Source organism: Lemur catta, chromosome 3 (genome assembly GCF_020740605.2).
Source record: "Lemur catta isolate mLemCat1 chromosome 3, mLemCat1.pri, whole genome shotgun sequence".
Classification (NCBI taxonomy): domain Eukaryota; kingdom Metazoa; phylum Chordata; class Mammalia; order Primates; family Lemuridae; genus Lemur; species Lemur catta.
The window spans coordinates 39,007,810-39,032,241 of NC_059130.1; the positions used below are offsets into that span (position 1 = coordinate 39,007,810).

The 24,432-nt window shown below is 40.1% G+C and overlaps 1 protein-coding gene across 2 annotated transcripts in view; it reads right to left on the reverse strand.

Moving 5' to 3' along the window:
* Window positions 1-24,432, reverse strand: part of PAPPA2 (pappalysin 2) — a 297,907-nt gene that overhangs the window by 162,397 nt on the left and 111,078 nt on the right. For both annotated transcript variants that reach the window (XM_045547292.1, XM_045547293.1), the window contains exon 3: window positions 12,888-13,033. In XM_045547292.1, coding sequence (XP_045403248.1) covers window positions 12,888-13,033 — 146 coding nt within the window. The remainder of the gene's footprint in view (window positions 1-12,887; window positions 13,034-24,432) is intronic.

Below are 24,432 nucleotides of genomic sequence, written 5' to 3' on the forward strand. Positions count from 1 at the left end.
GTCTGCCACAGGCTCCCAGGGGACTCAGATCTGCTGCCTGTGAATCCTCACAGCCTTTTCCACCAGTCTTCACCTCCATCCCCTCGTGCGTACACATGGGGGGCCCACGCTGTTCTCACTCACTCTTTATTCCAACAAAAACAAACTTGTTAAATTATTAGGGGGGTGGGTTTTAATCACTCACAGACACACTTACCCTAGTAGAAGAGTGAATTTTCATCCCTGACTGGGACACACACACACACCCTCACACCCATGTAGAGGAGAGGAAAGACATCAACTTATTTCATGATTTAGTTTAAAAAATTCTTTCATGCTTTAATAAAAATGACACATATGCACGTGTGTATTCATGCCAAAGCCTGAGTGAAACATAAAGACTTGTTGCCCAAAATCTAAAAAGAGGAATGCAAGCACTTCTTTTCAGTAACAGGATATGATGATAAATAAGAAATACAAACTAATGCCTCAGAAAGGCAAACTCTTCCTGCCCTTGCCAGCATTTAGGTCTTCTTAGGCAGGAGGGGGGGGTGCTGAGAGGGAGGTCTGAGGAGCTGTGCATTCCCATATTCCCACCCTTTCAGGGAGATGTGCGAGCCTTTCTCGGGAAGGACACTGCAGGAATAATGAAATGAGGGCATGAATGCTACTTGTCAGTATCATGCTATATTAGTATTGAAGCAAGTGTTACCTTCTCAAGTGAATGCCTATGCCCCGTACTTTCCTCCACTGTCACTACCAGCAACATGGGCCAGACCCCAAGTGGTCACAGTGTGTCCTCACCTTGGGGGCAGAAGCTTCCCTCTCACAAGGTGGCCTTGGGGGTGACCAGGGCTCCTTCTCTGGCTATGGACACTCACTGGAAATGTGTTGATCCTGACTTTGGGGGACATTCCTTAAAAGCTCTCCAGGCTGTTTCCAGATCCGTACAACCATAATAACCAGAGTTCCTGTCTCAAAGAATTATTACGAAGTTTAAAGTAAGAGTGCAGATAAATAAGCATTTAGCTTATTTTCTAGAACAAAGTGATTCAAAATATATATTAGAACATTTGTCACTATTATTATAATTCTACATGCAGTCCAGTGTTACACACTCATTTTCCTGTAACCCTCATTGGCTCCCATCTAACCTTCATTCATCTGGAGAATGGAAGCAGGGGCCTGACCACAGACATGGCAGGCCCCCTGGAGTGAGACGAGGCAGCCAGGCAAGGCAGGCAAACAACTCCAAGGAGGGGCTCTGCTTTGCCCTTAGCTGCTCCCACTCTGCTTCCACGCTGTTCTGATCCTGGCGTCTGCAGGCACCCAGAGGACTGACAAGACGTGGACAGGGCTGCTATTTGTGGGAGGCGAGGAAATCTTTTTGAATCGGGGAAGTTAGCGTAATTCTTCATAGACCTTGCTGTAGGTCAGATTTACACAAGATACCTTTGTTTTATAGTGCCAACAATCTCTCCCTTCCCAACACTCTAGTTGTGTAGAATATAATTACCATTTCTTATACTCAACACTACTATTCATTTTGGTCACTCCTCATCTTGGAGGACAAAATTACAACACAGACGAGGGATAAAGGATGATGGTAGAACTGGGAGAGGGGTGGGGGTCGGATTCCCTCCTTTACAGTTGAACCCCTTCTTGTGTGTTCTCTTCTCTCACCTGCCACATTGAAAGAGGAAGGAAAGGGACATGCCAATATATATGTCCTACTATGTCTTGGCACTTCAGTCTCCACCCTGAGACACTATCGGATTCTCACCTTCACTCACTTCCCCAACACCCATTCTGCATAGCTGCTGAGGGACTGACAACAAAACCAGGAGAAACTTTGAAGCAAAGTGTAAATGGATGGAAAAATTGGGGGAATTCTAACATTTCACCCCAGTGGTTCCTTGCCTCCCTCCTCCCTATTCCACTCCCAGTTCAGGGTGCCAGACTCTTCTGCATGTATGAACCTCCCTAGGAGGTACTCAACAGAGTGAAAAGCAAGGAAAGAAGAAATCCTTTTCTAGCTGTGGGGTTTCCGAAGCTTATGCCATTTGAGCCCTGAGATGGCTGTGTGGTTTGGCAGCATGGTGGATGAATTGACAGTGATCCCTGCAGTCACGATACCAAAACGACCACCATCATGGCAGCCTAGAAAAGAGTCCCCTAAGCTGAAGGAAGAAAAAAGATATAAAGGAAAATAATGGGAATGTATAGATGGTGATGGGCCAAATGAAGTTGACTGTACCCTGCCTTTCAAATCCCTGGGAAAAGAATAAAAACCCCAAATAGGTTTGTGTTCTCTGACAGCAGAGGGATCTTGTCTCAGTCCAGTGATAGATTCTGGAGTAGGTGGCCTCACTCTAGAGAGGAACAGCAACCTGGGAATCTAAGGAGGAAGGGTGACAGAGAGCCTTCCAGAGATTCCCTGAGGGTGGGTCCTATGGTGGGAACAAGGATCATCTCAAGTGACCAGCATCACCTGATGACTAAGGACAAAATGTATAATTTCCCCATGGCCTTGGCATGTATGTGCCAGTTAGATTCAGCTCCAAGCAAAAGAGGCGTAATTGGCAGGGAGTAAATTTCTACTACTCAGCAGAGTGGGGGTCAACAGACACAGTAAGTTCAATTATAGATGAATAAATAAAGTTACATTTCTTGCATACCTGAATGTATATACTGAGACTTGAACTCAATACAGGCCCATACCGTCACCTTGTACACAGAGCACAATATGAATGGAGTGCCCAGGATTTAGCAACTGGGGCCATGTGAGGCACAGGTGCTCCTGGACTGGTGGGGGCAGCGGAATGCCTTCTTAGAAGATCTTTCAGCCTTGATTATGAAATACAAGCTAAAACACTATGGCAAAGTTGTGTGGTCAGGGGGATGGTGCAGAGGAAGAAAGACAGACAGATTGCTGGTTAGAAGATGAAATCTTAGTAGCAAACAGCCAAGCTCCCAAAGTGATGCTCTACTTCTAAGCTCCTGCTGGCTTTTTCAGGCTTTAGCACAAGACCGCCAGAGTGGTTCATGTAACAGAATGATTCCCTAAGCAACTTCTATTAAAAAAACCTCGGGCAGTTTGAGAAAAGCACACTGGTTAAAATGACTTTAAAACAGTTCTGTAAAACTTTTAGGGCTGAATATTATATGCCCATAAAACAGGGAGGTTGAGGGCTGGTGTGCAGGTGCCATATAATTACTTCCAGTTACTGGCGAAAATACACTCCCCAAGCATGCTCTCCACAATGAAGGAGCAGAGCTGTGAAGTGTGCCTAGGGGTCCAAAGAAGGAGCACTTCAGAGCAGGGCAAGGAAAGAAAGTGGTATAAGCAGACTGATAGAGCGAGAGAGAAATGGAGAAGATTTAAGAAAAGAAAAGTCTGGAAGCTAGAAAGAGAAGTGAATCTTTAAGAGAACAAGTCCAGGAACAGCTCATCTGCACTTCTTGTATTGGCTTCTTGGTTTTACAGCCTGGAGTCTCATTAGAAGGAAGTCCTTGTTCCAGACGAGACTGAACCAAGACAAGCATGTGTAGACGCTGAAGATACTGCAGAGTCTGTGGTCATTTTTATCTCCTTGTGTACTTTCGCAGCTACACCTATCTCCATGTGTCAAGCACTCAGGATGCTCTAGCACTTCTACATCATGGGAGAAGAGTAATGTAATTAATTAAAACTGAAGACGTTATTACTGAGGCATTAGATATTTAATACATAATACCTTCCTTGGTTCAACATGGGGGCAGGGCTTCAAACACATACACACACACACACACACACACACACACACACACAGCTTCAGGACAGAATTTTAGGCACTACAGAGTATGAAGGAGAAAGATATTTTCTATAATTTTTTTTCATTAAGCATTTATTGAGCATCTATTCTATGCCAGGCACTGTTCTGGGGCACCCAGGATTCAATGATTACTAGGACATGTTTTAAAAGAGAAGACCTTTCAAACCACCACATATAAAAGTGACTGTTTACTCCACATGCCTATATATGGATGAACCTACCTTTGGGGTACCCCAATTTTAGGGCATGAAGTTCAAATCCTATGGCAACTTTATCCAGGATTTTTAATAATTAAGAATGCTCACTGCTTTCCAAACCCTAAGGCACTGCACCCAGAATAGCCCCATTTGTTGAATGTCATCTCTGACTATTAAATAATCGACAATAGCAGCCAGTAGCAGGGACAGTCCTCATCCTGTTCGTGCCCTGTAGCCTGCCTGATGAATGACTCCATGCTCTCTCATATTTACATGGTGCACTCCATTTCACACATCTTATTTATTTCTTATGTCCAGGAAGAATCACTCTGCTTTGGCATAACAGAAAGACCAGCAGTGGGTAGGGGACAACATTGCCTTCGCTCTAGCCCAACCCTTTAGTGAGTACCTGCATCAGAGCACATGGACTCCTGTAGACACCTTCATGATCCACAAATGCTAGAGCACCTCTAAGTGTGCTGCCTCCATCAGCGTACAGTCCTGTAGACTATAAACACACTCAAGTCTCTTTCAGTATAATCCTTCCTTCATCACCCTCTAATTATCACCTTTTTCCATACTCATGCTTTATACCCTCATAGCCAAACTCCTTAAAAGATCCTCCTGCCCCTCCTTACCCTCAGTGGACTCCTCTCCCTATCTCCTCTGGTACCTGCAGCCGCATGCCACAGAAACAACCGGGCTGAGACTGCAAAAGACTCCCCACTTGTCAAATCAATGGATGTTTCTTAGCACCTGAGACTTTATCCACATTGCACATAAATGTACCGCAATTAATGTAACACTCTAATATCAATATCCAACTTTTTGGTTAAAAGAAAGTTGAGGTTCATCCTGGGAGACCCCCTACAAAAGTTCTGGGTGAGGAAGGGTATCTTTCCTCTGAGCTAATTTCTGCTGCTTTCACCTTCCCTGTCCCCTACACTGCTGCTGCTTTGCCTTCTCCCAAATAGCTGCCACACCCACATCACCCTGCAATAGCTGCTCTGTTCCAGTCCACCGTGCCATTCACAGACCTTACCCAGGCAGCTGCCTACACCCCCACACTGTCCACCGTCACTTACCTTTTCCTTTTCTTATTTATAAGCAAACTTCCTTTGCTTCTTATAAGCAGTTCTACCCTTGCAAGCAGTTGGACCCCTAAGAACACATTTCTTGCCTTTACAAAGGACCCAAGATCTTTTCAGGGTACTAAAAATTCTTTATGCTGGAGGTGATAGGTGAGACTAAAGGCATGATCAGGGAAGGACAACCACAGGTGCACAATATTTGGTTCTTCTACTCCCACTAGTAAAGCTTACATTTGTTGATTCCTTCCTCTATGCCAGGCATTCCTCCTCATGCTTATTATCCCCATTTTATAGAGGAGGAACCTGGGGCCCATGGAGATAACTTGCTCAAGATCCCACCTGCCTATGTGAAGCTACAAGCCTGCTCCATCCTCCAGAGGTCATTCTTCCAGTCAAGAATCACTTTATCTGGACTCATTTGAAGGTCCTTTATGTTTAACCCTTCATGAGCTAGGTTCAAGCTCCCTCCCACAGGTTCCCATGCACACTGGGGCATGTTGCTTATAATCTGATCAGATCCTCTGAATGTTCCTTGGTAGTACAGAGTTCTCTAGAACAATTAGGAAGTGGCTGGCCCAGAGCACTCGGAAAGGTCTAACCTCTGTGTCAGAGTGACAGACTCTCCTCTCTAACCTGGCCAAAGAGCCCATGTACTTACTTCATCTCTCTGCAGTAGTTGCATTTGTGGGCCACAGGTGACTTTCTCAAAACTTCCTCTCCTTTGGTTTCTGGTACACCCCTGAAATCTGCTCCTCCTCCCTCTTCTGCGGAAGCCTCCTCTCAGTCAGATTTGTAGAGACCCCAAATGCAACGTACCAAAAACCAAACTGGCTTCCCATTTGCTCTTCCTTTTCCTGTACTTTCTACCTTGGCACCACCATCCTCTTAGTCAATCAAACAGAACTCTTTTCCATCTACTTATTCATGTGGACAAAGCTCCTCAGCACTTAGAGCTATCAAAGGGGGGGAAAGCAATATAATTGATGCTAAATCCTGTCTTATAGCAATAAATATTCAACCACAGACACCAGAACTGATTTGGAGTGGGGGAGTCAGACTCAACTCCTTAAAGTACACATTTCCCATGTATTTTTTTTTGTTAACTAGTTATTAAGCAACATTTTAAAATATTGTTTTGATCAATTGTAGATAAGTAATCATTTCAAATGATAACTCAACTGAGAAGGAATTTTTAACACTTTACAACTTATATCAACATCAATTCTGTTTGTGATATTCACTACAGTTTTACAAGATGTTACCATGAGGGGAAAACGGGGAAAGGTTATACAGAATCTCTTCGTATTATTTCATACAACCACATATTAATGTACAATTATCTCAAAATAAAAAGTCTAGCTTAACAAAGCATTATCACAAGATAGTTGTTTTATTCAAAATGTTTATAGCTGAGAAACGGGTGACCCACTAAAAACTGAAAAAAATATTAGTACATGTGTATGTTACATTAGTATGAAATTCTATAGGCAAAGGGGAGTGGAAACACAAATTCAAAGAGAAAAAAGGAACAATAAATAATTTCTCAATGTTAAAAAGGTACATGACCACTGATTTTTTAAAAGAATGATAGTGATTATGGGGGTGGGGGGGCAAGGGCAATATACGTAACCTAAACTTTTGTACCCCCACAATATGCTGAAATAAAAAAAAAATCATTATGGCACAAAAAATCTTAGAAAAATAAATTTAAGATTTATTTTTAAATGTCAAGTTTAAAATAAAATAATATGCCAGGAATTACCATCCATGCTACTATTAAACTTATAATTAAATTTTTAGCTGTTAAAGAATGTGTGAAGGAGTACTGGGTTTTTCAAAAGTCTTCTGTAGGGTTCAAGAAGAAAAAATGAGTTCAAAGGGCACTGCCATGGCCATGCAAAGCACATCCCATTTCTTCTTCTTCTTTTTTATTTCTTTTCTTTTCTTTTTAAAAAAGTCTATTAAGAATGAAAATGAAGCTGCGGAAGCACATCCCATTTCCAAGTGCGTGCGGGTCTGTTAACAGCGCTGGGCCCTGCCGCCTGCCAGTTCTGTCGCTCTGGAAGTCTCCACTGTCCACGCAGCAAACTCCCGCTTCTCCTTCAATGCTCATCTTGAGCCCTGGGCCCTCTGAGAACTCTTCCCTGATGCCTTCAGCACAATTAGGCATTTTCTCTTCCACGTTCCTGCCTAACCTCACGGGTGGTGCCATCACATAGCATGACACGGCTGCATCACATGTCCGTCTCCCAGCCAGGCTGCACACCCTGGAGGGTGGACTCTTCTCATTGTTCTACCTATGGCATTGCCACAAACAGTTTTTCTTTGAATGAATGAATGAATGATCGTGAGTATGGTGTCCACAGTTTATAAAAGGGCTGGTTTACCACTGATTTAAGTGTTGCTTTTGAAGACATATTTTCAGTTCAGGTGCTGTTTACTGCAGCTAAAAATGTTCAAACCCCTGAACATTAGTGCTCAAGGGCATCTCACTCATTCATCCACTTATACAAAACTTTTTCCTGCATTAACACAACACTGAAAGCACAAAAGCATACTAAAAGGCAGAAATTGTGTTGATGGCAAAGCAAGACAACAAATTATATTGGTCTTTCCACATAGTGACTTAAGCCATTGGTAGTCAGAAATTGGATTCAGCCTTCAAACTTCAGACTAGTGTGCTTACCTGCTAGGTCACTCAACTGACCCTCAAATTGTAGGGCCCTGACATGTTGACACAAACAGATATCCTATCTTAAGTCTTGAAAAGGCCCTATTTTGAAAATTCTAACTGTCTTTCCCTAGCATGTTATGTCAGCTGTCTGTACTATTCTACACCTGATTTAGGTCAATACGGTTCCTTTGTTCAATCACAGTTATGATTGAACGAGAAGAAATAAATAAGAACACAAGCAATTTCATATTGAGTCAGATTTGTGTGCTGTTCAGTCTAGTCTTATACTTCTGAAAAGCACATTAAAAACCATGTTGTAGGGGAATATGGTTACTGCACAAAGGTTTAAGAATAAAATATAAACATCCCTTGCTTCTTTTGCAATTCATTACAACTCCATGATTCATGAGATAATTTAAACATTTCTTTTGAAGCCCTTTAAATTTCATACCTTAACTCATTTATTTGTCTATCCCTTCATCCAGTGAGCATTCACAGAGCATATGCTGTATGCAAAGTACTCTGCTTATGTGTAGAGGTCACAGACCTTAGCCAGATTTCACCAGTTTTTACATGCACTTGTATGTGTGTGTATGTGTATTTCCATTCAATTTTATCACATGTATACATTTGTGTAACCACCACCACAATCAGGATACAAAACTGGTCCATCACTATTAAGATCCCCCACCTGCTATCCTCTACGTCATATGCACACCTATACCCTTCCTCCCCACCCCCAGAGATCCCCTCCCCATTCTTAAACCCTGGAAACCATTAATTTGTTCTCTACCTCTAGAATTTTGTCATTTTGAGAATACTACATAAATGGAATCATACAGCGTGTAACTTTTTGGGATTGGCTATTTTTCAGTCAATATAATGCCCTTGAGATCTAAGTTGTTGCATGTATTAATACTTTGTTCATTTTTATTGTTGAATAGTGTTTTCATTGTGTGGATGTGCCACAGTTTATTTAAGCAGTTAGCACCGAAGGACACTTTTGTCATTTCCAGTTTGGGGCTATTACATATAAAGCTGTTATGTAGATTCATGTATGGGGTTTTGAGTGGACATATATTTTCATTTCTCTGAGATTGACCAAAGAGTCCAATAACTGGATCACATAGTAAGTGCATGTTTAGTTTTATAAGACATTGCTACTGTATTCTCCAGAGTGGCCATACCATTTTTCTTTCCCACCAGCAATGTATGCTTTTTCTGCATCCTCATCAGCATTTAGTATTGCCACTATTTTTTTTTTATTTTAGCTTTTCTGATAGGTATGTAATTCTACCTCACTGTGCTTTTAATTTGCATTTCTCTAATGGTTAATTATATTGAACATTTTTTCATGTGCTTATTTTCCATCTATATATCTTCTTTGGTAAAATGTCTGTTTATGTCTTTGCCCATTTCTAACTGAAATGTTTATTTGTTTTTCTATTGAGGGTTTTTTTTTTTTTTACTTCAAAGTATGAAGGGGTACAAATGTTTTTGGTTGCATGGATCACTTTTGTAATGCTTGAGTCACAGTTAGAAGTATCCCTGCCACCCAGATAGTGTTCACTGTACCTGTTAGGTAGGTTTTTGCCCTTCCCCCCCACCCCCGATTGACTTTCACTGAGTTATACCTCCCTCTGTACACATGTGTGCTCATCAGTTAGTTCCAATTTGACAGTGAGCACATGTGGTGTTTGTTTTTCCATTCTTCAGATACTTCACTTAGGATAATGGTCTCCAGTTCCAACCAAATTGTTGCAAAAGGTATTAAGTCATCCTTCTTCATGGCTGAGTTTTGAGAGTTCTTTATATATTCTAAATACAAGTCATTTGCCAGATATTTTGCAAATATTTTCTTTCAATTTATCCTGTTTGGCATTTATGAAACATCTTGAAACTGTGGTTTGATATCATTTGTCAGTTTGCAAGATTCTTAGGCATTATCTCTTTGAGTATTGTAGAACTCTAATTTACAATAGAAATTTTTCATCAAGTCTCAAATGCTTGCTAGCTCTTTTCTACATTTTTCCATCACTTTTTCTCTTTCTGAGATTCAATCTGTAAATTTTCTACTATTGTCTAGTTCTTTAATTCTTTCTTCTGCTCATAAAACCATCTATTAATTTCTTGATTTTAGTTACTTGTGTTTTTGTTTTAAAATTTCCGTTTGATTCATTACTATAGATTCCAGTTTTCTGAAGAAACTATGCATCTTTTTGTTTATTTTTATGTATTTATCATAATTATCTTAAAGCCAGTGTCCAATAACTCCAATATCTGGATAATCTGTGGATCTGTATCATTTGTTTCTTTTATTTAACCCCATATGACCCTGTCTCCTGGAATAACTAGCAGTTTTTTATTGATTGCTGGACATTGTGCATGAAAGTTTATAGAGGCTCTTAATGATTTTGTCTTCCTCCAAAGAATATTCAACTTTCTTTTGTTAGACAGTTAGAATATAGTCAGATAAAATTCCTCCAAACAGGGATTAAGAATGTTTCAGGCTGGAATTTAGGCTTTGTGTGAGCTAGACTATTTCTGTTTGCCCCAACATCTAGGGCACCTCAGAGCCCCTCCTTGACAAGGTCTCAACTCCAATTTTTTTCTCTCCTGTTATGAGACTCCTAAAATCACTGTTGGATTCTTAATCTCTCAGAAGTTATTTTCTACTTGTTTTCTTGGCCACTGGTCCTAAGAATACATAGTTTAGTAATTAGCAAGTAACTTAAGAAAATCATGAGCAGAGAATCAGGCTCACTTTTTGTGTTTTCCATATCTCTTGGATCTTGGTCCCTCAAGTCTTGGATGCCTTGGAAGGCCTGAAATCTAATTTTTGTCTTCACAGCAGTGAGACTAAGGCAAGCTCTAGGTTGCTGTTCTCTGCTCTGTCTCTATTTCTTTCACTAAGGATTTGGCAATTTCTCTGAAAGGAAAAAAACTATATATATATATTGGGCTCACTTCAATGTGTCTTTCTTTCTTCCTAGGATTGGATCCCTCAAGTCCTTGTTGCCACTGTCTTATGCCTTCAAATAAATAATTTTTAAAAGTATTTTATCCAGTTTTTTGTATTTAAATGAAACTTGCCAAAGCTCAACTCCCATAAAGTTACAAAACATCCAGTGATATGCCCCTGCCCAACAATTCTTATCAAGAGGTCAAATTTGTCTCCATAATGGCCAGGAAGATCAGTTTTTAAGGTTTTTTTTTTTTTATTTTTAAACTAAGTAGATTCAGTTCCCAATGATAGACCCAAGGCTCGTGGAATCCATTGCTGGGTGAACCTTGCTGTCTAGACCCCCTCACACATACACCAAAAAAGTTACCCTTAGTGGTTCCGATGTGCACCAATTTGGATGTGCTTTCTTGCAGTGGTATGTGCCCTCTTGGCTACTATTGCTTTTGATAAGGATAATTCAAGACACCCATAGTCACTATTCCATGGATTATTGGAATATGACCTTCTTCTAGTCCACTCATTGCTACCAGGAAGGCTAGAATGACTCCAATGAACTTTCATCTGGAAAGTACAGGAGTATCTCCAGTTTATCTGGCTATATTGGAAATGTGTGGATTAAATCTTTAGCCTTCCCTATCAGTCCTTTCAAAAATCCTTTGGTGCTTTTCCTGAAACTATCAGCCATAAAATGCAGCCTATGATTTACAAGTCTTTTTTTTTGACAGGCTCAACAAAATGCCTCCTTCTGCCCAGCAGCCCCTCTTTCTATGGTTATACACTTACAATAATCTATGGTTATACACTTAAAATAATTGCAGATGATGTGAATACCTTCTTCAGTTCATACTGGATCCTTGGAAAAACTAGGTCTTTATTTGGGGAACCTGGAAATAAGTCATCAACACATGCAATGCTCTTGTCTTGGTAGCCTCAGGCCACCACTAACATCACAACTTTCTGATTTTCTTATGTACTCAGAACTGGAAGTACAAAGTTTAGTGATAAAAGGACTACTGAGCCCTAAAACTGTATCAGATACTGTAGAGCCAAGAAAACCCAGCTATGTATGCTAGCAAAGTATTCAGTTTGGATCCCTACATGTTTAAATATATGTAATTGGATCTCAACTTGATTCACTCCATGGATTTTTGTGTTCTGGCTCCTGCATGAGCAACGGTAATATTTTTTCATCTATTGCTCATCTTCCTCCTTCTCTAATCCACAACACTAGCTATCCTTTGACTATTTGCTCATATTTTCTTTGATCATCAACTCGCTATGTTCTAGAATCCATTTCACAATGACCCTGTCATGCCTAGTGTTTGAGATACACAGCATTTTGTGATCTTCCTTCAATTTATTCCTCTCTACTTCATATTTGATTACTAAGATGATTAATTTTGCATAATTTTGTTTAAATCATTTATAAAATGATTTAGTCTCTATCATCATTCTCTTTTCAACATGAAATGTTCCTCTCAACTATGGCAATTCATTTTTAAAATAAATTTTGGTAGACTCCTATCTAAGAGTTTTTGAAAATGTATATAAACTTTGTTCAATAATTACTCTTCAGCCACATGTTTATTAAACTGATTTAATGACCCTCACTGACTGGTCAGTAAGATTCCCTTTATAAGGGAATAAGACATTGTAAAAGGGATTATCTTTCTTAAATATTCAGTAGTTGCATGCAGTGTCAAGTTGTCCTCCCTCTTCCTAGGTAAGCAGGTAAGCCCCATCTGCCTGAATTTCCCAGGATCTCCTCAGGAGTGCAATCTATGCAAGGAGCCCACCAGTCTTCTGGTACAGTAATTACTGTAAACCAGGTTTCTCAGTCTAGCCACCTTCTTGGTAGTTTTCCCCTTGGGGCTCTCCCAAGACTTAAAATGAATCTTATTCTTTTTTAGCAATTTTTCTACACCTAGGTCATAGATTCAGTCTAGATTGTCCTGAATATTTGTCACTGTTTGCTCCAATACCTCTTACTTGTCTACATAAAAATTTTGGCAGACTCTCCGAAAAGCCATTCTCAGCCCAAAGCAGTTAATTCATTGAGTAAATTTATTTTTTTCTCTTTCTTTCTTTTGTCCCCAAACTCACTTTCACAAACTTCCTCCAGACCTCCTTGTTTTTTCTACCATATTTGTCCTTCATTTCACTTACCCAGGTGACTAATGGCTTCCTTGTCCCAAGGCCAGGTGGCTGCACCTGCAAGGTCTTCCCGCACAGAGCTGGCAAAGTAGACATTGAGGAAGTGGGTACTGTTGAGCTGCAGGGCCTCCTTCAGCTCCTTCACACTCATGTATGCCCTAGAGAGCAGGCAAGGAGAGAAAATGTCACACAAAAGAACTGGTACTTAGAGCACAGCAGAGTCAGACCTAATCAGACTCTGATGACACTTTCAGCCAGAATTGCCTTTTGGAGGGACAGAGATGCAGAGGTTGGACTGTCCTGAAGACCAGAAAAAAGGCACTAGTGTACATCCAAGATAATAGTATCTGGAATTTTTAAAGCACTATAATATTTGTATGAATACTCAGTATTAGACATCATAATCAATTCCCCACTCCATATCCTGATTGTTTCTTCAAGATAAATCCAATGCTACTGCTAATGTTTTGCCTTGAGAATTATTCCTAGGCCATAGTGAAGAAGAGCTTCCAACTCTCAGTCTCTGTTTTTTTTCATTACATTGTGTGATCCTTATTATGAGAGGAGGTCCCCTGGAATCTGTATTTCAGCATATGCTTACTTCAAGCATTATTTTTTCAAATAAAAGGAAATAGTAGCTAGCAAACACAAAGTAAAAGAGAAAAAAATGAGATGAGTCATAGGCAGGGAAGGACACCCTAAAGCAAAGAATGGTGATTGTATGTACTTCTCTCTTTCTAGGCCCTTAACCCATAGAAACTCTACCCCTACACTGACACTTCAGGACACTCACCAAGTGTACTGGTGGCCATCAAAGCACCAGGAAGTATTATGTTTGCACTGAAGCACAGAATTTAAGATCTATTAAAAACACATGCCCTGCGGCCCATAAAAAAGGAAATGAGCATTTGGTCTCTTTAAAAACTCATATACAGTCAAAGACCTTTAGCTTCCTGGCATCAGTGAAACTTAAGACTTTACCACAAGCAAACAGAGCTTTAATATTCCCACTGAAGAGTTGTTTTAAGAAGGAACAACTCAACCAGAGCTCAGTGGTCCCTTGGGCCAGATGCTTCCCACAGTGGCCATGCTCTGCATTCCAGAGAAGCATGTTCCTGTCACAGCATCAGCTGACCAGACAGCCCTCTCAACACAGGCTGGAAATTTCCCTTACAGATTCTGCTTCATTGTTGCTGGTCACCTCTCAGCTCAGACCTCTCACATCAGGACTGCATGGCCCTTCTGCTCCTGCGTGCTCTATTGATGCCACCTGTTTTGTTCACGTGCAGGGTGTACTGACAAAAAGCACCTGAGTACTACGGCTCCCAAACATTGCTTTGTATTCTTTGGAACAAGCCCAAAAAGAGGAATGAAAGTAAAGAAGCAAAAACGATCTTGCTTTAGAATCAAACATCCTTGGGATAAAAGGGCCTTTAAAGTACTATTTTTACTGATTTACAATATCTTGGAAAAATAGTTCTCAGTTACAAGAAATCCTCCGAACTCCATGAAGTGGTGTCATATGTGATCAGAGGGATATTCCTTCTGCTGCTTTCATGAACTGTTGCCTGGTTTTCCTAGACATTAGTCACATCCCCTTTCCCTTTCTTCTTTATTAGAAATAACTGTAATTGTCTTTATAGACAAGTTGATGGTTTGGGAGAGATGATGACATCAAGTAACTCCTCAACATGGAGATGTTTCAATAAGCTAGAAGAAAGAGAGGGGAAGAGGAAGGGGAAAGAAGAAAAGAGAGGCAAAGGGAAGAGGGAGAATTAGAGACTGAGCCTACCTGCCCTGAGCTCCAGGTACCGAGCAAGAAAAGTCTCGCCCTTTCTGTTCTTATTCCAGGGTTCCGGTTAAAATTGGGAGTTGGTAACTTGACAAGTTTCTCTCTTCTCCTCCCACACTTTCCCAATCCCCTGTTCCTGGTGTGGTTTCCTTGTGCTATCTGTGTGTTACTGGCTTCTCTGACTGCCTTTTACTAGACTTGGCCACCATCCTTCTGTCCTCCCTCAACCCAGCAGTTCCACTAATTTCCCTTGAGCACCCGCCAAGGGGCCTCCTCCTCTACCACCAACCTCATTAGCTGGTTCTACTCATCTCCCTTTTCTTCCTTGCCCAGTCCTTTCTCTAGCCATAAATTACCCTTCCAGAAGAGAGAATTTATGTCATGCAAACCGGGTGTGGTTGCTCAGACTCCTGCACTCCACAGAGATACAGATAGAAGTAAGCAAGTATAAGGGGAAGAATACATTTTGAAATGCTGGAAAGAGTCATTAATTGAACTGATAAGGGAAAGACTTGTTTTGCTGGAAACAAAGACTGCAGTCCAGATCATTCCCTAAGCCAAAGAGGGTAAAAGCATAGAGGTGTTTGCTTTCCATGCAGAATGCTCTGCCTGTTATAACACATGTGCACCCTTTCAGAAGTTAATCAGAGCTAATGAAGATAAATGTCTTAGCTTCTCTACTAATATGACCAGAGCCTGGTTCAGATTTAGCATAGGGAAAGATGAATAAAAATGGTAAACTCTGAACCATCTTGTTTAAGAAATGATGTATTAAGAGATAGTTCATTTGTCAACCAAATGATGTATTAAGAGATAAGTTCATTTGTCAACCAAATGAACTTAATATTCAAGAGAAGGTAAAATGCCATACATAAAGGCAGTAAAATGCATAAGAAGTTCATGCACATGACCAGAACTATGGATTAAAAGAAGATGAACTGCATTATTATTTTTGCTTAATTTCTGCCAAAATCTACCTTTGCTTATTTATACTCTCCACATTCTAGATAGAAATACTTACATACATGTCTCCCTGATAGCTTCAGACAGACAAAAATAAAGTTGTAGCTTGATTTCTATAAAAATTGTTTCATAAACAGGCACTCTTTGAGGCTGACATATCATGCTGTGCTGCCACATTGCTCAAGCCCGTTATTTCCGACAGGCCCTCTGGAAGAATACACACCTGCTTTTCCGTCTTATGACTGTGACCTACTGGTTTGGGAATAGCCATTGCCTGGTTTCCAGTCCACTGTGACTCATCATCCCCTGACTTGGTGCATTCATGCTGGTTTCTGCCATGCCCCCTGACTGACAACCCCCAGCCAGCCCCAAACTCCAACTATTGCTTAGTTCCCGATGAAATAAAATAAAAGGGTATAAAGAATGGCTGTGCTCTAGTTTATTACATAGTTAAATAACTCCATTATAAACTGGTGATAATAATTCAAGAAGGAATCCAGAAAAAAGAAAAAGGTCCTGAGCTGTCTGAGGGTAGTTGAACAAATATCAAAATCGGCATGTTGAAAAACAAGGAATCAGGATGGATGTGCACTCTGAGATACGGAGCCGCAGCCCCACTTCCCACAGAGTGAGGCAGCCTCCAGGAGGATGAAAACAGAGACCCCCAAGGACCCTCCACCAGTTCCCCTCACCAAAACAATTTATGCCAAAGCCACAATATTTGGTTTGTTTAAACCTAAACCATCCTGCCATTATTGAAAATCATGGCTCTCTACCCAAAATATACAGAAGGGATCCCCTGCCATCCCGTCCTCTACCCCATCTGCCACTGTACTTCCTCTTCCTGGGGAATGTCACCTTCGACCTGCTCCCCAGCCCTTTTGCAGTGCCCACACTTGGGGTGCGGAGGCCCCAAGAGCACCAACTAGAATTCCTCCAGCTGCCCAGAGCAATTTCAAAACTTAGCCTTCTCTCCTCCTGTCCCCACCTGAGGAAATTTCAACACTGAGGTGACACTTCCACTGAAGACACAGTCTTATTCCTGAAGTCTTTACCTCTGAGGACCTTTGCTTCACCCCGCTTTGGCCATCAATTCTCATTGTCATCCTTGCTCAGACTGGTTTTTTAATTTCTGATCCCACGTGGATCTTCAGTTTCACCCGTCTGTACTTGTACTTGTTTGTAGTCATCTCCTCTCCAGGGATTATTTGAAACTTTCAATATCCTTCTCTGGTCCCTGTCACCTCAATCTCTTATTCCCTTGACTCTTAGTAGATGATCATGCCCACTCCTTTGATGGTAACATTGAGGACATTCGTCATGAACCTTATCTCTCTCTCTCACTCTCTCTCTCTCTCTCTCTCTCTCTCTCTCTCTCACACACACACACATGCACACACTTAAACTTATTTACCTTTTTACCTATTTTTATTCTTTCCCTTTGTCCCACAGGGTGAGGTTTTATGAGCAAATTATAGCTAACACTCTTAATTTTTCCTTCTTCATTTCCAATTCAAACTTCTTAAAAGAATAATTTCCTCATCTCCCATTTACTTTTTTCTACATGTACCTCCTAATGCCATTATAACCTGGCTTTCATCTGCACCAATTTATCAAAATTGCTTTCACTAAAGTTGTCATTGACCTCTTGATTTTCTCTGCCCACAAAATAATAAAAAATTCAGTCATTCTTCTATTGGAAACTTGTGTTGCATTTATATGTTATTAGTTACTTCTTCCTTCTTAAAACTCTCTACTTCCTTTGGTTTCATTACAACACTCTTTCCTGGTTCTCCTCCTGCTTTTGAGACCACTGACTCTCACTCTCTGCTGTAGGTTCCTCTTTCCCCTTCTAATTCTCAAAAGTTATTTTTCAGGGTCCTGTTTGTGGTCCTTTCTTTTCTTACTCTCCATGTTCACCATTGGGAACTCTTCTACACTTAAACTTTGAAGCACCATCACTATTTGGATAACTCCCAAATATATAAGTGTATCTAGTCCTACTTCTCCTCCAAAATTTCCCTCTAGGAATTCAGCATCTCTACCTGGTTTTCCACAGACATCTTTAAGTCAGCATGTCAATGTGGTGGATGGTTCTACCTGAGCTCAAAAGAAATTCAGACATAGTGAATTCCAATGCATCTGAAATAGGGGGCCAGCTGGTGAATCTATGGACATCTTTTTGCATAAGAAGATTTGCAAGAAGAGTTGAGCTTTGGTTAGACACAGAGGACATGTGTGCCTGTGTCCGTGGAAAGATAAAATAAAAAAATCAAGGACAAGGGAAAGAACACATTGGCATTTTGTCCCCTACCTAATTTTACAAATTGGATTTTGAGCTTCTTAGGAAGAAGCAAAAATAACTTTTCATAAAAAAATTGTGAATTCCAAGACACACAAGCAATTCTGCTTTAAAGCTTAATAATAAAATGTAGCACCAATTGAGGATAAAGTATGCCCTCTCCATTTCTGGCAAGAATTAAGGAATGTCAGCACCATTCTGGCACTTCAGAGCTTTACAGCCTTGGCTTGCATCAGAAGCCAACTCCCTGAGAAGGCCGGCTTCTTTCCAGAGAAATAGTTAGGGCAGAATATCATCTGGAAATGCTGAGTATCAGTGGACAAGGTAAATACCATTGCCAGTGTTCAATGGCAAACAGCAAAAGAACCACAGAAATTGGTGGACATACTTTTTAAGGCACATCCTTTAGAAGACTTCCAGAAATACTAGAGAAAGGGAGCATTGTATGAGGATAAGATTTTATAGTTATGCCTTGACTTAATGTAATTGGATTATTAATGGTAGTATGGTCTCACTCATGCCCACAGAGTTATATGGACAGGAGTTCAATTTATCAACACTAAACTCACAATCTTCCCTACCCCTGCTTCTCCTCCTGGGTCCCTCTCTGAACTTGTGCTACTCCTGTCATCCTCCCCATGACACGAGTAGAAAAACCAGGATTCCTCCCCAATTCCTTCTTCTTCACTCTACTCTCTCAGTGTAATCATTAGCCACCTGCTAATGATTGCAGAAAGAGGGAACATAGTGGTGATTATTATTTCCCATCTGAAGGCCACACAAGAGATCAGTTGTCATCATCACCAAGACATCCTTAGATGGGAATATATTTGTTTCTTGAAATTCAGATATGGAGAACCTGACGAGATCCATTAAACCCAAAATATGAAGTCACTGTTGCTAATTTATGTGGGAATGTATGCTACTAGGAGTAAAACTAAATTTTTCTCTAGAAATGTTTATGGTTTACAAGAACTTAAGGTTGAAATAAAAGAAGTAATTGGAGGTTGAAAGGACTTGAAGTCTGCTATCATAGTATCTTCTTTGGCCCCCAAAGATATCCATGTCCTAATCTCGGGAATGTGGGAATATGTTACCTAAAAAACAAACAAACAAAAAATTTTGCAGATGTGACTAGGAGTGCACAGACCATGAGATAAGGAGATTATTCTGAATGACCTGATTGGACCCAATCTAATTACATGATTCCTTGAAAGCAAAGAGCTTTTCCCACCTGTGGTCAGAGATAGAGATGTGGTGATGGACACAGGACCTGAGAGCCACCACAGTGAAGCTGTGAAGGAGGAAGGGCCATGAGCCAAGGAATGTGGGTAACCTCTAGAGATAGGAAAAAGCAAAGAAACAGATTGTCCTCTAGAACTTCCATAAAGATACGCAGACTTGCTAACACCTTGATCTTACCCAGTGAGACTGGTGTTAAACTTATGACCTACAGAACTGGAAGGTAAATTCATGTTAACTTAAGCCACTATGCTTGTGGTAACTTGTTACAGCAGGGATAGAAAAGTAATACATCTCTTTTCACTGCCAATATAATATCTTTGGAAAATAAAAAAGCATAAAGGGAGTGAACATTGGCTTCAAAAGATGGCAACAAAGGAAAGGATTTGCTTTAAAAGACTCTGCCCTGTGATGCCAGAATTATAGGCTCAAGAGGAAGAAATGGGTGCATCCTACCTCTTCAGTTCTTGGCAGTATTTTACCTACCATATCAAGAGAGCCATACAACAAAACTTATTGGTGGGGGGGTAGGTGAGAATAGTCACATAACTCACTAGGTCAAAATACTTAGAAAAACAAAATGTGGGGCAGAGAAAAGGAAAGTATAGTGAAAGAGGCACCTAATGGAGTTTGAGAGAAAGTGCTCAAACCAAAGGTCAAGGCAGCAAGTGAAATCTCACCTCTTCCACTCAATGGTCATGTGACACTGGCAAGGTACCTACCATCACTACACCTGTTTCCTCAACTGTAAAATGGGAACAATGAAAGTACCTACCTCATATAATTATTGGGAGGAAAAAGTGACCAATATTTTTAAAGTGTCACACATAAGCATTCAATAAACCGTATTGTGAATGACAATACCTATGGCTCCAGATGTCTACACAGCCAGCAACAAAGTTCACAAACATAATATAGGGAAGCAAGTATCATCTTCCAGACTTAGTGGGGAGCTGATCATGGACCATGTTTAACGAAGGGGCACACTTTGTGTAAAAGAAGCAAGTCAAATGAAATGGAGGCATTATCACAGTGCAAAAAGGGAGCAAACACAGTTACATCCAAGACCTGAAGTAAACCTATGATGGGAACTTTTTAGTTAAAATAAAATAGAAGTGAAACTCTAATAGGCACAAACTATAGCTGGCTTGGTCAGACAAAGAGTCATGTGATATCTCCCAATAGCAGGTTCCAAAATTGACACAGAAGAAGGCTATAGGGATGACCTGGAACTTCAAGTGAGACTATCCTGACCAGAAGGCTGGTTCTGATAATAACAATGGCAGCACTTCTGATAAATATTTTTCTTGACTCTCAAAAAGTTCAGGAAATGACAAAAATATATGATAGTTTGCTTTTAATTTTCACTTGTCCAAATAAAAAAGAAAGGAGATATACAGCATCAAAAATAACCAGATTCTGTAATGGAACTCTCTGGGGAGATAAAATTTTAAGAGAACACATGTAGATTTTGGAAGAAGGAATAGCATAAAATTATAAAAAATTAAATAGGGTAAAAAAAAAGATAAAGCCCAGAACCAAAATAAACATAAAAAAATGCAAAGAATAATGTATTTTAAACTTTATATTTTTCAGAATATTAAGCAAAATAGAATGAATATAATAATACAGAAGGGGAAATAAAGCTGAACTCTCAGAAGTCTGTCTTGCTGCCAAGATGAATAATCATTAAAGTGGAAATTCATTCAATAATTCATTTTCCTGGCACGATTTATTTGCCCCTAATATTAATAGTGATCACAATTAATTCAGTCACAACTGTATGACAAATGCAAATCTTATGACAGCATTATGAGGCTAGCATAATTATTTCACTTTACAGATAAGAAACTAAGGCTTACAGAGATTAAGTATTTTGCTCAAAATCACACAGTTTGTAAGTTTTCGAGGAAAGTTTTAAACTCAAGTTTTTCTAACCTTAAAGCACACATTCTTTCTTTTATTCTCAAATTGGTTTCCCTATTATCTGAGAGTCACTTCATTGGGCCTGGAAAATGGGAAGATACATAAGATGTAGCTCTTGTTTCCAACAAGTGCAGTGAGGAAGACTATCATGTCAACAAATCATTAGAATACAAGGTCACAGGCACTATGATAGAAGTCTGCACAACATGGTATGCAAGAATGGAGTGAAAAATACACTTAGAGAATTGGATGCTAATAAGGCACTGTGGAAGTTTGTGATGGATGTTGTGAATTGGTTTGTGCACATCTATTCCACTCTCTTTCTAGTGTGTCTCACCATTCTGGAGGACAGAAAAGTGAACTTTTACATTTCTTCAGCTCCTTTGCACCCAGAGATTTGGATATGATTAAGAGTCTACCATCAGTTGTGCTCTCATTAGTGTCAGAAGGTGACAGTAAGATGAAGACCTTCCTTCTAGCTATTCACACTTGCTCTGCCTGCAAGCATGGCTGGCAACAGTTCTCTAACATCCAGCCACTGACAGTGCAGGTTTCAAGAGGCAAGCTATGAAGCGAACAGTCTTTGTTGGTGTGGGGCACAGTGTGAGTCAGTGATGGCATCAGTGGGGTCCTCACATCCAAATAGCAGCTGGGCATGTGTTCCCGAAACTGGTAATTCTAACGGGGACCTGAGGCTTCCCAGCTCCCTGTCTGTGGCAGGCTAGCAGCTCTACTTGCAGGCCAGCTCTTCAGTGTTGCTCTGAGAGATGTTCCTAGATGCCTCAATCCTCAAACCCTAGCTCTTACAAAGATTTTTGTAAGCAACTCAATTCCTATATTTAATCCTTTTTTCATTAAAATAGCCACAGCAGTTTCTGTTTTCTGCAACTAAATCTTGACTGATTCAGAGATGATTCCAACTCTGTTTTCAATATTTGATTTTCATTCTCAAAGTAGAAAAGTCAGGAAAGATATATTCAAGCCAAATAAAAATGACTAAAGAAATTAGAAGTCCTAGTGGACCAAAGAAACATGCAAGAATTGTTTTTCAATCAATTACTCTCCAGAATCACAAGAAGCATATCCTAAGATCCTCAAAAGACTTGTTTTGGTGCTTGCATAAAAATTAGCACCAGACTTTGCAGGTAACGGAGCAGCACAAAAAGGCTAAAGACTGAAAGACATTTCAATTTCTGATAGAGGAAAAAGGAGGGATTTGGAAACTAGATTAGCTAGCTCAGTGTTAATTCCCCAAAATATCTTCAATACATTATTAAATAATAATAAACAAATTTTTACTACTTAGATAAGAAACAGGTGATTACCAGAAACCACCATAGGCTCACTAGGAAAAAACTCCATGCAAAACTAATCACATTTCTTTTGTTGTTGCTTTGGTTATTTTGCCGGATATCCTAGAACAGGACAACTCTTTGGAGACAGTGTATCTAGATTTGACAGGACATTTGATAAATCTCTCATGAGACTTTTATAAGGTAAATAAAAAATGTGTATAATCACAGATTCATAACGACTTGGTCAGCGCTATCCTTCTTTAAGGTCATTGGAACTTTGAGAGACATTCCCGGAAGAAGCAGACTGAAAAATAGGGTGATCTGGCAGCCATGCAGTGTGAGGACTGGCAGAGGAAATGGTGACTATTTAGCATAGCTGGTGTGTGTGGGGGGGGGTGCAGCCTGAAAACTGTTTAAATGTTTGCAGTTTGATTACATGGAAGAGGCTCACTCTGTGTAGCTCCAGAGGGAAGAATTGGGGCCAATGAGTAAAATTATGCAGAGCCATATTTTGCCTCAAGATATAGAAAATCTTACTAAATTTTAGTTGTTAAGAAATAACTTCCCTACCACTAGAAATATTCAAGCAGAAGCTAAAGGGTCACTTGGCAGAGATGTTAACGAGGTATTTCTTATATTAAGCAGAATATTAAATTGAACCATCCCTGCTCTGAATTATCACAATCTTAAAGATCAAATACATTCTCATTATTTCAATGATTATCTTAATACAAATGATTTCTATATCTGAATCTCACCCCCCTTTATTTTCTTGCACTTTTTGAACATGTCTACTGTGATAGCCACTGTTATGGGTTGAATTGTGTCCTCCTAAAAGATGTTAAAGTCCTAAACCCCAGTTCCTGTGATAGTGACCTTATCTGGAAGTAGGGTCTTTGCAGATGATCAAGTTAAGATGAGGTCAATAGAGTGGGCCCAAATCCATTATGACTGTGTCCTTACGAAAAGGGGAAATTTGGACACAGAGACAGACACACACAGAGGGAGGATGATGTGAAGACACAGGGGAAATGCTAGCTACAAGCCAAGCCACATCTGAGCTACCAGAAGCTAGGAGAGAGGCTTGGAATAGATTCTCCTTCACAGTCCTCAGAAGGATCAACCCTGCCAACACTTGATCTTGGACATCTGGCCTCCAGAACAGTGAGACAATCAATATCTGTTGTTTAAGCCTCCCAGCTTTTGGTACTCTGTTCTGGCAGCCCCAAGAAACTAATGTGGCCTTTATTACCTCAAATACACAAGTTATATATTTCATTTAATCCTCCCACCCAACCCAGATCCCCATTCTGATTTAATTTTCTTTTCTATTCATGCCACAATAATTCTACTAGTTGCTTAGCTTTAAACTATGGCTAGATACCTAACCATTTAAGCAGTCGCCAACTTCTACAGAGTCTTCTTTCATAAAATCTTTAAAATATATCTTTAGTTTTCCCTTTCCACTGCCACTATCTGGAATAGATTCTTTTTACTGTATTTCTGATGTTCTATAATGTCTTTGTATTTTTCTTCCTCTAATATCACATCCATTCTAGACCACTCTGTACAACATCAAAGTTAATGTTCAAACAATAGCTGCTGGTGTGGATGCAGAGAGAAAGGAATGCTTATACACTGTTGGTGAGACTGCAAATTAGTGCAACCTCTATGGAAATCAGTGTGGAGATTCCTCAAAGAACTAAAAGTAGACCTACCATTTGGTCCAGCAATCCCACTGTTAGGTATTTACCCAAAGGAAAAGAAGTCATTTTATCAAAAAGACACCTGCACTTGAATGTTTACAATTCACAATTGCAAAGACGTGGATTCTGTTCACTCTTGATTCCCTGTGGCCTACCTGTAGGAAACCTGTAGGTTTCCTTTAAAGCGGCCACTCAAAACACTTTGATCAGGCCCCAGCCTGTCCCAGGCTTATACCAGCACCACAACAGCACTGAGTATACGAAATTGATTTGCTCAATGACACCAAGCATGCCTCTGCTTTTTATTTTTCATCTATCTGCTTTGCTTATG